The sequence below is a fragment of the Papio anubis genome, chromosome 13 (assembly GCF_008728515.1).
Source record: "Papio anubis isolate 15944 chromosome 13, Panubis1.0, whole genome shotgun sequence".
Lineage (NCBI taxonomy): Eukaryota > Metazoa > Chordata > Mammalia > Primates > Cercopithecidae > Papio > Papio anubis.
The window spans coordinates 95,799,450-95,812,805 of NC_044988.1; the positions used below are offsets into that span (position 1 = coordinate 95,799,450).

Below are 13,356 nucleotides of genomic sequence, written 5' to 3' on the forward strand. Positions count from 1 at the left end.
AAGCAACTGCCATGAAAAAAAATTACGATAGATTAGACCAGGCGATTCTGAAAGCAGCTGATGTTTGCAAGTTAGGTTAACAGTTCAAACCCTTCCTACACGGTCAGAGATTTATTCCGTGTTCTGAGGGTCCCACTTACCACTCCCTAGCCTGCACTGTACATTGCCTTCCTGAGGCCCAGCTACCTGGAATATCAGAATATCAAATTGTTGGCAAATGTGATAGTTCTGAGAGGAAGAAACGATTTCCTGATGACTGTGCCATAAAAACACTAGTCGTAGGTTACACTTGCTACTTTTAATCATATAGTTTAGATTTGACATCTCAGCAAACCCAACTTGATATATGTGTATGTGTTTGTGTGTGTGTGTATACATATATATACACACACACACACACATATGCAACGAAGTCTCCCTGTCAGCCAGACTGGAGTGCAATGGCACAATCTCAGTTCACTGCAGCCTCCACCTCCTGGGTTCAAGTAATTCTCCTACCTCAGCCTCCCAAGTAACTGGGATTATAGGCACCTACCACCACACCCAGCTAATTTTTGTATTTTTTAAAGTAGAGACAGGGTTTCACCATGTTGCTCAGGCTGGTATCAAACTTCTGACTTCAAATGATCCACCTGCCTCGGCCTCCCAAAGTGCTAGGATTACAGGCATGAGCCACCATGCCTGGCCAATTTTTTTTTTTTTTTTTTTTTTTTGAGACAGTGTCTCACTCTGTTGCCCAGGCTGAAGTACAGTGACATGATCTTGGCTCACTGCAGCCTCAACCTCCCAGGCTCCAACAATCCTCCTACTTCAGTTTTCTGAGTAGCTGGGACAACATGCATGAGTGCCACCACACCCAGTCAATTTTTTTTAATTTGTAGAGATGGGGTTTCGCCACGTTTCCCAGGCTTGTCTCAAACTCCTGAACTCAAGCTACCCACCCACTTTGGCCTCCCAAAGTGTTGGGATTACAGACATGAGCAACAGCACCCGGACTCCAGTTTGATTTCTGACTCTGAGTGGCCTGGTTGAAAAATGTGTACCCGAAATTAATTTATTCAGCAAGTAATTACTGAGCACCTGTTGTGTGGCAGAATCCATGCTAGGCTTGTATTTATAGTAGGAACAGAGATAGTTTTGGTCTTCATGGTTCTTAAACTCTAGAAGCAAGACAGATATTAAGAAAATAACCCCACAAATTGATAAGGAGGGAAAAAGAGAGTGCCAAGAGGGAACATACACAGTTTAGATGATAAAAACTCCCTGCTTGGCTTTCAGAGACATGGCACAGTGCAGGTGGAGGTGGGATCTTGGCTCCCACGTGCAGAGATGGAGGTAGCAGCCCTTCTTCTCTAAGCAAGATGGAACAACAGCCTCAGAAGTTGCTGTCCAGGGCAGAGTGATGGCTGACCAACTAGATGCTTGTCCAAGGATGCTGAACAAGTAAACGGAGAGCATGCTCACACTGGGCTTTGGGGATGAGGCACTTCTGCAAAATGGGCACGTGGAGTGCATTGCTAGTATCCTAACAGGAGAGATTTGGGATTTGAGCCCATCATTCTTTCCTTAACTGGCTCTGACTAGAGAGGGGGAACCAAGCTGCAAATTACTCTGAAGATTTTAATGAAATCTCCAAAGTGCCCCCACATATTTAAGTTGTAGGGTAGATATCTTTAGAGCTCATTTCCAGCTTGAAATGCGCGCTGCAAGTGCCGGCGTGTTTGCAAAGAATTCTCTCTCGCAATTACAGAATGTGTACTGTCTTCGAAAGATATTTGTACACCAGTTACAGAAACTGCGCACTGTGGACCCCATATACTACCACTAAATAGAAACTTTAGGAGGCCCTTGTGCATGTCATTTTAGAAGACGTGTAATATTGAGGCAGCAGGACTTTCACTCTGTGTTAGTTTATGATTCTTGGGATTTTGTAAAATGTATCTAGCAACTGAAATGTGTGTCAGTATGCAGACTGGTGATCATTTAGAAGTGTGATTGGTTCCCTATTAGGTTTAGATGCATCTCTGTCCTACGAGTGCCTCAGGAATTTGCTCTTCCTAAAACCTCCTGGCCTTGAGATCTGATGCTCAGGGCTGAGTGGCAGCCTGGTCCCGGGACGTGTGTGCACAGCTGCCCTCTGCTGGGTTATGTCTAAAGCATCTCCTGGGTTGCTCCTGCCTCACCAAGGCTGTGTCTGAGTGAGTGGCTTTGAGGTTCTGCAGATAAAACTCCTTCCCGGGGGCCACACGAGTCCCTGTGTAACCACTGGGGAACATTAAGTGTCACCTACTCTAATTAACCTGCTGTCATAAAGCTGCACGAGTCATTGTGTTAAATATGCATCTTGAAGCCAAAATGGCAAAGCCACCACAGGCATGTTCAGATTAATAGTCTGTATCTCTTTTCTTTCTTCCCAAGAGTCATCTGGGGAACGTGTTAGTAGATATGAAGCTCATTGACATCAAGGACACACTGCCTGTGGGCTTCATCCCAATTCAGGAGACAGTGGACACACGTGAGTCATCCTTTAGTAGCACTCATCACAATGAGGGTTTTCTTCCTCCAGATATATTTATAGGTGTTTTTTTATGTGCATTTTTCTTCAGAAACATTTTCGGAGGTCTTACTGCATGCCCATGAACAAACCCTGCTGCTTTTGATGTGTGTCTGGCTGGGTTCTCCAAGGAGTTTGCAGAGTATTCTGGGTAGCGGCATGTAAATGAGCAGAACGTCCCTTTCTTTTAGAATGGTGCTCCCTGCTGAATGGACTCACTGGGGAACGGAATGGTGAAACTGGATATAGTTTGTCTTTAGTCCTTCCTCTGGTGTTGCTGAAGCCAAGCTTGGCACAAGACCCAGAAGGAAGTAGAAAGAAAACAATCAAAAGACGCCCAGAAAACACAAAGCCAATAATGTGCCCATTTGGGGCCCACAGAGCAAACAAGAAAAGTCTGCAAATTAAAATTCATAGGTTTGAATTGGACTGAATATTCTGACCACTGAGCAGGTCCAAGCAGAAGTGAATCACTGAGGAATCGGCAGCGTCTTCAGGGTGCTGGAACCCTTGGAGCTTCTTGACCCACACATGAGTTATTAAATGGTGCTGGAAAACCTCTGGCAATTCGGCTTCCTTGTTTTGGTGTAATTTAACTTACCTTGTTTCATTTTTAATCACTGGTCAGCCAACTTTATGATATCTACAACAGTGAAGTAGTGAATACAAAACAAATACAGAGAATCCTTTCATTATGACTTAGGGTGTGTTTATTAAATTCTCTGTCTCATTTTCTGTCTCATACTTTATTCTCTCATAATTAGCCCACGTTGGTCCCACTATTTTTTGCTGTTTTCTTGCTAGCACTTCGTATGATATGAACTAGAGTTTCTGTCTCTACACAGATCCCACCTAACTGTTATTTTCATGAAACCAGCAGACCCCATTATATAGCATATTTTTATTTTCGTGATGGTCTCTTTACGTTTAGACATTGGATTGCTTTTTGTCATTTATGATTTTATGTATTACCTGATAATCATAAGAGCTGATACTTAGTGTGCATTTACTGCATGCTCACCCCTGTGATAAATGCTTTACCTCCCTGATTTCATTTCATCTTCAGAAGATTCCTCTTATGAGATGGGCATTATTATACCCATTTCAGATATGAGAAGAGTGAAGCACACTCACTCCTTAAGGATTAAAGAACTTAGCCAAGGTCACGCGTCTGGAACTGGAGGAATAACTAGAATGCTCACATATGTCTTACTCCAGCTACACTTTTTTTTTTTTTTTTGAGATGGAGTCTCACTTTGCCGCCCAGGCTGGAGTACAGTGGCCGGATCTCAGCTCACTGCAAGCTCCGCCTCCTGGGTTTATGCCATTCTCCTGCCTCAGCCTCCCGAGTAGCTGGGACTACAGGCGCCTGCCACATCGCCTGGCTAGTTTTTTGTATTTTTTAGTAGAGACGGGGTTTCACCATGTTAGTCAGGATGGTCTCGATCTCCTGACCTCATGATCCGCCCGTCTCGGCCTCCCAAAGTGCTGGGATTACAGGCTTGAGCCACCGTGCCCGGCCTCCAGCTACACTTTTAACCACAGCACCACACTGGAAGAGCCTGTGTATAAGCACATTTTACAGATATGTTTTATATTAATGTATAGGGTTTTTAAAAATTAAGATATAACTCACCATGCAATTCATCCATTGAACATGCACAGTTCAGTGACCTTTAGTAAAGGCAGAGTTGTGCAACCATTATTGCACATTATATCACCCCCAAAACCCATTGTCAGGATAGCACCCCTGTACCCCTCAGCAATCACTCCCTTATTTCTCTCCAACCCTCACCTCCCCACTCCCCACCAGCCCTAGACAACCACTGATCTACTTTCTATATAGATTTGCCTATTCTGGACATTTCATATGAATGGAATCATACAGTGTGTGGTCTTTTGTGACCAGCTTCTCTCTCTTAGCATAATGTTTTCAAGGTTGGCCCATGTTGCAGGATAGATCATTACTTCATTCCTTCTTATTGCCAAATACTAACATATGGATATACCACATTTTGGTTATCCATTGAACTGATGGATATCTGGGTTGTTCATACTTTTTGTCTGTTAGGAATGAGGCTGCTATGAACATTCATGTACAAGTTTTCGTGTGGGCTTATGTTTTCGTTTCTATTGGGTATCTACCTAGTCATGGAATTGCTGGGTCACATGGTAACTTGATATTTTTGAGGAACTACCAAATGGTATTTCAAAGGAGCTGCACCGTTTTTTCTTCCCACCAGCAGTGCCCGTAGATTCCAATTCCTCCACATCTTCACCAGCACTTTGTTATTGTCTGTCTTTTTGATTCTAGGCCCCTTAGTGGGTATGAAATGGAATCTCCTTGTGCTTTCCGTTTGCCCTTGTCTGATGGCAAATGACGTTGAGCATCTTTTTATGTGCTTGTTGGCCATTTGCGTTATCTCCTCTGCTTAGGATCTACAGTCTTCTCAAAGACTTAGATCACTTTCCTCCTTTTCCCCTGTGTTTTTCACAGTTTTAAAATTTGCATTGGTGTTCATTTTTTGACAGTGAGTTGACTTCGAATGTCTTTATATTGATGTGCCGTGGAGCCGCAACGGGTTTTCCATTCTGCATTTTCCTCTCGGTTAGTTGGACCAGTTCACTGAGGCTCTGTCCTGTCTGGACTTGGGGACCAGCGGCTGTGGGGCCCAGGGGTCTTGGTTGGGAAGTTTCTCCCCTGTGACTGGGAGTGCACAGGTTGCTGCCCCAAGTGTGGACTCTGAGATCGGTCCTGGGCCCAATGCCAGGTGCCTTGTCACACAGGAGGGTGAGCAGCAGGGAGCCTCTTCATGTCTGGTTCTAGCAACATTTCCTGGAGGCTTTACCTGGGGGACAGAGGAGCCCAAGCTGACCATATAAGCCTTACGGTCAGCTCTGTATCATTGGAGAGTATTCAAGGCCCTGATTTTATAAAGTCAGCCAAAAACAGGAGACTCCTGTAATTCATTTAAAATATAGTTTGCTGTAATCCATATAGCACTGAAAAACTGGAAGACTGTTTGTTTTAGTAAAGTACTGTGTACTTTCTCTGTGTTCATTAGCATGACTGAACACATTTCTATTGACTATGTATAATATGTTTACTTAAAATTAGGCCTGCTTAAGCATGTGTAATTAGTGGCTCCATCTCTTACCCCGAGTTTGCTGCAGACGGAGGAATGGAGCCAAGAGCAGCGTGGCAACAGCAAGTGAAACACCCGGCGTTAGTTTTCTTTGTGTAAAGGTCTCATCTTCTTCACGCCTTCTAAGGCCAATCTGATCAGCTGATAATCTTTGAAGGTGCAGAGTTGCTGTGAACAGCGCCCCCCATTCCCCAGGTTGCCGTCCCAAGTGTGGACTCTGAGGTTGGGTCTTGTCACACAGGAGGGTGGGCAGCAGGGGCCTCTTCATTTCCAGTACTAGGTTCATTTCCTAGATGTTTAGCAATGTTTAGGGTCTGGATTCAGAACATTGTTTCTCTCCGCTGGTAGATCTGCTCTAGCCCTCAGTTTCTGTGCCTGAGGAACGCACAAAGTTATCTGACTCTTTAAAAAATGACCCTACCCCCCTAAAAATATAATAACAAAAACAATTCCACTGATTTTCTTGTCCCCCTCCCCACTCCTGGCCCCTATAAGAACCCCCGGGCAGGGCTGTACTTCCCCTCATTCTGTTCTTCGATTTGAATGTGCTGTTGAATGTCTTACTTCCTGCCACAGAATTGCAAGGTCTTGAAACCCAATACCAAGTACGGCCATAAATTACACACTAGAGGCTTACTTGCCAATAATGACAGTAAGATCCCACACAGCTGTTCTTTACTGAGCACTTACTGTGTGCCAGGCACTGGGCTAGGTGGATCATACGTGTTGGCACAGTGCATCCAACCCACATCCCTGCGGGGTGGGTTTCATTAACTCCCTTTTACAATTTACCAAGACTCAGAGAAATTAAGTAACTTGCCTAAGGTCACAGTGCCAGAAAATGTTGGTGTTGGGATTTCAACCCAGGTCTGTCTGACTCGTGTATTAAATGGCTGCAGTTAGTTGAAACTCAGGCTTAAAAGCACAAACACACACACACCTCCCGTTGGTCAGCACTGGAGGTTGCTCAAGCACCAACTCCTTACTCTAAGGCTTGATAAGTAAGAGAAAAGAATCATTTGCTATCCTTTTTTTTCCTATACAAAATTTATTTCAGGGAGACCAAATAGTTGATGAAGGAAAGTTATTTTTTATATATAGAAGGATTCTAGCTAAAAAATGCAGAAGGAGGCTGGGCGTGGTGACTCATGCTTGTAATCCCAGCACTTTGGGAGGCCAAGGTGGGTGGATCATGAGGTCAGGAGTTTGAGACCAGCCTGACCAACATGGTGAAACCCCATCTCTACTAAAAATACAAAAATGAGCCAGGCATGGTGGCATCCATCTGTAATCCCAGCTACTCAGGAGGCCAAGGCAGGAGAATCACTCAAACCCAGCAGGTGGAGGTTGCAGTGAGCCAAGATCATGCCACTGCTCTCCAGCTTGGGTGACAGAATAAGACTGCATCTCAAAAAAAAAAAAAAAGAAAAAAAGCAGAAGGAATGACAGAGTTCAAAAATCACCATTGTGAACCTTTAATAAAGCATGGATCTTAGCAACAGTCATCAGAGGGTGACAGAGTACTCAGAGGATGGCAGTTGGGGAACTGTATGACCAAGGGCCCAGGCCGACACCAGCAGAGCTCAACAAGAATGGCCCAGCCAGACTCCGGGCCTCACCATATGACAGCCTAGACTTACACATGCCCCAGGACAGCATGTGCATCTAAAAAAACCTAACCTGAGTCTAATCGAGGCTTTAGCTCTGTCAGTCTACAGGAGGCACAGGGGAATGACCCGATTTCTCCAACCTGTCAGTGCCCTGAAGAAAAGGGAGCAGGAGTGGTTGCTCCAGAGTCAAATGGTCTGGGAGGCCTGACACCCAGAGGCAGTGCCTCAGCATCCTGGGGATCCGGATGCAGACAGACTGGAGAAAACGTGAATGTAGACTCTCTACTGGATGATACTCAGGAATTCTGTTCGTTTTGTTAGGAATGGTGATGGCATGGTGGTCTTTAAAGAACAGTGACCTAGATGCCTACTGAGGTATTGATGGCGACATGACGTGGTGTCATCAGGGATTCATTTTAAATATCCAGCAAAGTTGCAGGGGTGGGAGGAGAGGAAACCAGCTTGTCCGTTGTGCACAGCATTGACACTGGGTGACGGGAACACATGGATTCATTCCGCTGTTCTCTCTGCTTTGGGGTATGTTTGAAGATTTCTATGATAAAAAGCAGAAAAGAAAAGAAGTCCATGTGGTGAAATGTGTTAATGCTCAGGGCATCAGCATGCAGGTTTCTGATGGCTGAGCAGTGAGCAGATTGTGGTTGCAGCTCTTAGAAGCCACCCGGATTTACTGCAGGGTGTGCGGTCCCCTTCTCAGCAGGGGGTGTCTGGGTTGAGTCCTGCATGCAGAGCACGGTGACTGCAGCCCCAGGGAAGGCAGGCGGCAGAGCCCAGCCCTTCTGTCTAGCAGCTTAGGTGACGTGCCACTTCTGCTGCCAGGAACAGGGTGTGACGAGGGATGTGGTTTTCAGAATAGAGATGGTGGTATCTCTGGAAAACTCATACCTTTTCTGTTGTCCTTTCCTTCAGAGGAAGTGGCTTTTAGGAAGAAGAGGCTGTGCATTAAATTTATTCCACGGGATTCAACGGAAGCTGCAATTTGTGACATTCGGATCATGGGCCGGACCAAGCAGGCCCCACCTCAGTACACGTTTATCGGGTGAGTCTTAATGACAGGACTCTCAGCTGCTACTCTTTCATGAGAGCACTCAGGCCACTCCAGGCAATGAGGTCCCAGAGATTTTCATGTGGCCCCCAGGCTCTCAGCCATGGGCCTCTGTCAGCCCAGTGCTCCTCACTGCCCTTCCTGCTCAGCTGCGGCCTCTCTGCGCCTGGGCTCGCACTGCTGACTCTACCTTAGGGCCTTTCCTCCCCTGCCCTTCTGCGCATTCAGCCTTGAAGCTCCTCTGGGTCCTTCCCCGACACCCTGTGATGCCGCCAGCCTCAGCTCTCCACACGCGTTATTCCCCCTATAGGAAAGGTCACAGGGACCTATTTTGTACCGTGGGGCCAAGGTCACTGGATGTGGTCATGAGTGAGGCAAAGGCCCTGCTGTCACAGAGCTGATGTTCGAAAAGGGACAGACGAGCAATAAACGAGAAAATAAATGAGATAATTCCAGAGAGTGAAGACAGTGAAACACAATGATGGAGTGGGGGCCTCTTCCGTGAGGGGGTCAGGAAGGTGACACTTGAGCAAAGGCCTGAATGTCAGGAAACCAGCCATGCACAGATGTGAAGGCAGGGCCCTCGAGGCAGAGCAGAAGCAGAAGGAGAGAAGTGGGAATGAGCAAGGAGAGAAGTGGGAATGAGCCCCATGCAGCTGGAAGAGCCAGGGAGAGTATTGGGACAAGGGCGAGGGTTGGCAGGACCTCCTAGGACATGGCCTGGAGTTTATTCCAAGCACACTGGAAAGCCAGTGGAGGGCTCCAAGTCAGGAAGAAACATAAATATTACACAGCTCCATGATAATTCCCCAGTAAGCAGAGAACTGCTGAGGCCTGGGCCCGTTTGTGTCTTGTTTCTCCAGTAGCCTCAGCCCTGAGCATGGGCCTGGCTCTGTTGCGGCTCCATAAATACTTAGTACAGTGAAATCCCAGGGTTTCACTTAGGGCTCTGTTGATTGTAAGTGACAGGAAACCCAACCCACTTTGGCTTGAGCAAAAGAAAGAATTTGTTGGCTGGCATCACAGAAGAGTTGGGGAAGCAGGACCGGCACGCCTGGAAGCGGAAGCTTGGAAGCCGGCACTGGGTTCTGGTTTCCCCATCTCCCTCTGGCTGTGGTGCTGGGCTCTGTTCTGACATGTTTCCCCCTCGAGGAGGCGTGGTGCTGCAGTAGCTCCACCTGCTTTTCATCCAGGTTCAAGTCCAGAGGCCAAGAGCAAGTCTGTGTTCCTGCTAGTTCAAAAGAAGTTCTAGAATTTAGTCTCATTGGTCTTGATTGATCTAGGTAGGGTCATGTGCACCCTGGGCTGGTCACGGTTTTCTGGAAAATTCTTCCATTGACCAGGCCTGAGCAGGAAGTAGGATTAGCTCCATGGGAACTCAAGGACTAACCATGACTGGTGCTGCCCCTAAAATACAGAGGGGAAGTCAAAAGTCAGAAAGGGGGTTAGTGGATGCCAGCTGTCTGGAAGGAAATAGATGTTCACTGTCCTCGGTCAACTGAAATCCAGGTGTGCCGGTTACTTGGTGTGGCAGTTGGTTTACAGCCCCCTCAGCCATGTGCCTCTTCCCTGGCCAGGCCTGGGAGGTGCCATGTGTCTCCCTGTGGGCTCCCAGAGACACTCTCTCCTCCTCAGCTTCTGAGGCCAGCCTCCTGGCTCAGGCCTGTACTCTGCTTTACTCTTGTTCATTTGAGCCCAGAGCTGCCTTTTTATCAGCCAGGGCCTTTCCTGATAGCCTAGACCCGGTGAGAGCAGCAGATGAGCCCTTGTGGCATTTGCTTGAAGCATGCAGGGAGCAGGTACCACAGAAATGCAGAGTTTCACCTCTGGGGGCTTCGGCTCTGGCATCGGAATGCTCTGTGTCAAGATCATGTGGTTAAGAAGGACTCTGTGATCATTCCCTTCCTACACGCTCAAAAATCCTGTTTTGCAACATGGCTTACACTAATTATGTAAACAGGACTACAGGAGTAGGAAATAGTTAGAATAAACATACTTCAGGCACCTCAGAAGCACCCATTTACATACAAATGGCAGAAACCAGCAATTTCGTAATGAACTTTTAAATCTAATTTCAGTCGCTATGTGTATCTTTAATTATAAACTATCCTGTTGTAAAAAGATTCCATTTTTAACCAATTTAACCAATTTTAAGGAAAAGATATTTACCAGTATGTACCTTGATAAAGCCAAAGCCTTTTTTCCTTTATATCACTTTGGAAATATGGCTATAGTTTTATTTCATCTTGGGGCAACAGTTCTCTTCCAGAGGAAGACAATTCTGGTGTCATTTTTAAGCAAGGAAAGAGAATTCAGTATTCAGAACTCTAAGCCACTTATTCTTAAAAGCGGGCACAGTTCTACGTGTTACTTTGCAAGGGTTTGGGATTGTCAGTTGGGGAAGATAGAAACCTCACATTCCAAACAGCACCTCGAAAGCCTGGCAGCTAGAGGCCATGGCCCAGATATGGAGAAATCAGTGCAGCTCACTGGAATCGCTCATCTAAGAAGACAGGATTGTGGTTTTACATGGTTCCTGTGGTGTCCTGAGAAGCTTATTAGGGGTTCCCACAGAATAAGTCTTTCTCCATTTTTTGAAGAGATTATATTCCTCTACATCAGGTCCCAAAGATGCAGTTCTATGGGGCAACTGGGAAGTTGGAAACTCAATATAGTGAACATGATCCCATCACTATTCCTAGGAGCGTGGCTGTCTCCTCAGCACTCGCGAGTGTGTGGTGTAGTAGGGGTCAGGGCTGTGGTAACTGTGTGAGGGAAGTCACAGGAGAGCTTGTGCGGTGTCTGGGAAGCCCCTTGGTGTCCACTCCTAGTTGTGTGGTTTGTGGGGCGAGTTTTGCAGTTTGAAGATGATTCCCAAACTGACCCTGAGAATGAGGCCGACGGCAGGTGACACACAGCTGGAAGAGGCTGTATCCTGAGATTGGGGTGTATTAGAGAGTAGGGGGCTAATTCATCTCATGGTTAAAAACCAGCATCTCCCTATCTGTCTCTCCTAACTGCACAAAGGACTTGATGTGGATTATCACGTCATACTCTACAAGGAACTGGCAAAACAGAAAGAAGTTTGGAGAAGCAAGGAAAGTACCAGTTGGAGTAGGAAGGCAAGCTCGGGGAGGGTGACACAGGCGGCCTTGTCCTGAAGGCCTGCCTAGATGGAACAGGTCACCCTCATGTGAACTGTGATGCCCAGAGCACAAAGGAGGTGGTGGAACCCATTTCATGTGGGCGGTGAGAATTGATTCCCTGGTGTTTGAGGCCATGACTCTTTTAAGTTAGTTGGTTTGCTTTGTCACTCAGGTAAATGCTTTGTGCTAACCAGAGCCATGAAGATTTCTCTTTTTTCCTAAAGGGAACTGAACAGCATGGGGATCTGGTATCGAATGGGCAGAGTACCAAGAAATCATGACTCATCTCAACCCACAACGCCTTCCCAGTCATCAGCTGCTTCCACCCCAGCCCCCAACCTTCCCAGGTGAGGCCTTGTTGGGGTGTCTTGTGTTGTCCTGTGGTCTTGGGTCCCTGCACAACATTTTAGAACACCACCAAGTGTCTGCTGAAATAGTGCAAAGGACAGCTGAACAACTGTAGAAGCAATATATCTTTAGAGGAGATTTTTTAAAATCCACTTGGAAATCTTTGCATTACGTGAATGCAAAGGCCATTCTATAGTCCGTTTTGTACGTGTTCTGCAGGCTCCTAAAACTGCACATTATGCAACTTAAAATTGGCTTGCTATTCAAAAGAACTGCTAGCTACACACAGACATGTGTTGTGTAGCCATGGAGTTGGGGTCACTGGCCTTAAGGTCAAATTCCTTCTCTATCTTGGCCAGCAACTCATTTGCAACCCAGAAGGGTAGGTGAGTTCTTATATTCTTCATTTTCATATAATTTCTTTTTCTAATGATCTATAAACTAAGAAATGGGTAGTTTGGGTATGAGAGAATAGTGAGGAGTTTTTCAGGAAATGCTAGTTTTAATAATTGTCTCCACAAAGAAACTTGGGTGAGCCAACTGTTTGCTCTGCAACTGATTTCAGTTATAATAGAGGTAGTAACAGTCTCTACACTTTCTGCAAAAATAATCCTGTCAAATAAAAATCCTGTGCATCACTAGGAGTAAACTGAGGGCAAGGAACAAACAGCACTGATGGATTAAGCTTGAGAAAGGGACTGCAAAAGTAAAATAAAACAAGAACGGTGAGGCAGCAACACTTAGGGATTGACGTAATGTAAATGAGAATGGATCTCGAAGCTTCCACGTGGGTGAATAGAGATGAACAAAATCTGTCAGGAACCGGACAGAAGAGTCACCGGTGGGTCTTCCTGGGCCCTCCACAATACAGCCTGACCTCCGGGACATGCCACCAGCTGTCTGTACTCTGTTGCTCTGTGCCAAGCCTCCGCCTCACTCGGGAGAATGCGCTGTAATGAGGCCCTGAAGCCCTGAGGACTGTGTCCTCTGGGACATCCCCCTATAAAGACAATCTGGTCTTTCTTGTGACAGTTTCATAAACCAAGAGTAGTATTTAAACTTAACTACCCCTGGAATTGCCTGGAACTTTAGAAGGAGTTTTCAGTTTCATTTGGCATAAAAAGTTAGAAATCGCTAATGAGCCTCCCAGAGTTGCAGGGTGAACAGTTGAGTCTCTTTGTTAGGTTCAGGAGTCTGAGGCTAGCACTGCGCATCAGCACTTGTTCCTCCGTTTCTGAGCAAGAGCACTGTCAGCTCCACCCCGGAGGGCACTGCCGAGGGTCACTGTCACCTGTGCTCAAGGCTATCTCAGGTGTGTCACCTGTGCTGGGGGGTCCGCTAAGGCCATCACCTGTGTGTTGGGGTCCTCCATCACCTGTGCTGAGGCCCATCGCCTGCCTGTACTCGGGTCAGCTCAAGTTTGGGCTCCTTGCAGAGGCTGGAAAGCCCCCACAGGAGCAGTTGCCCTGAAGTCGTTACAGCTGCTCCC

General features: G+C 46.5%; 1 protein-coding gene across 9 annotated transcripts in view; it reads left to right on the forward strand.

The window, feature by feature from the left end:
• Positions 1–13,356, forward strand: part of MVB12B (multivesicular body subunit 12B) — a 179,706-nt gene that overhangs the window by 57,286 nt on the left and 109,064 nt on the right. For all 9 annotated transcript variants that reach the window (XM_003911940.2, XM_009189167.3, XM_021927648.2 and 6 more), the window contains 3 exons: positions 2,419–2,515; positions 8,238–8,367; positions 11,744–11,866. In XM_003911940.2, coding sequence (XP_003911989.1) covers positions 2,419–2,515; positions 8,238–8,367; positions 11,744–11,866 — 350 coding nt within the window. The remainder of the gene's footprint in view (positions 1–2,418; positions 2,516–8,237; positions 8,368–11,743; positions 11,867–13,356) is intronic.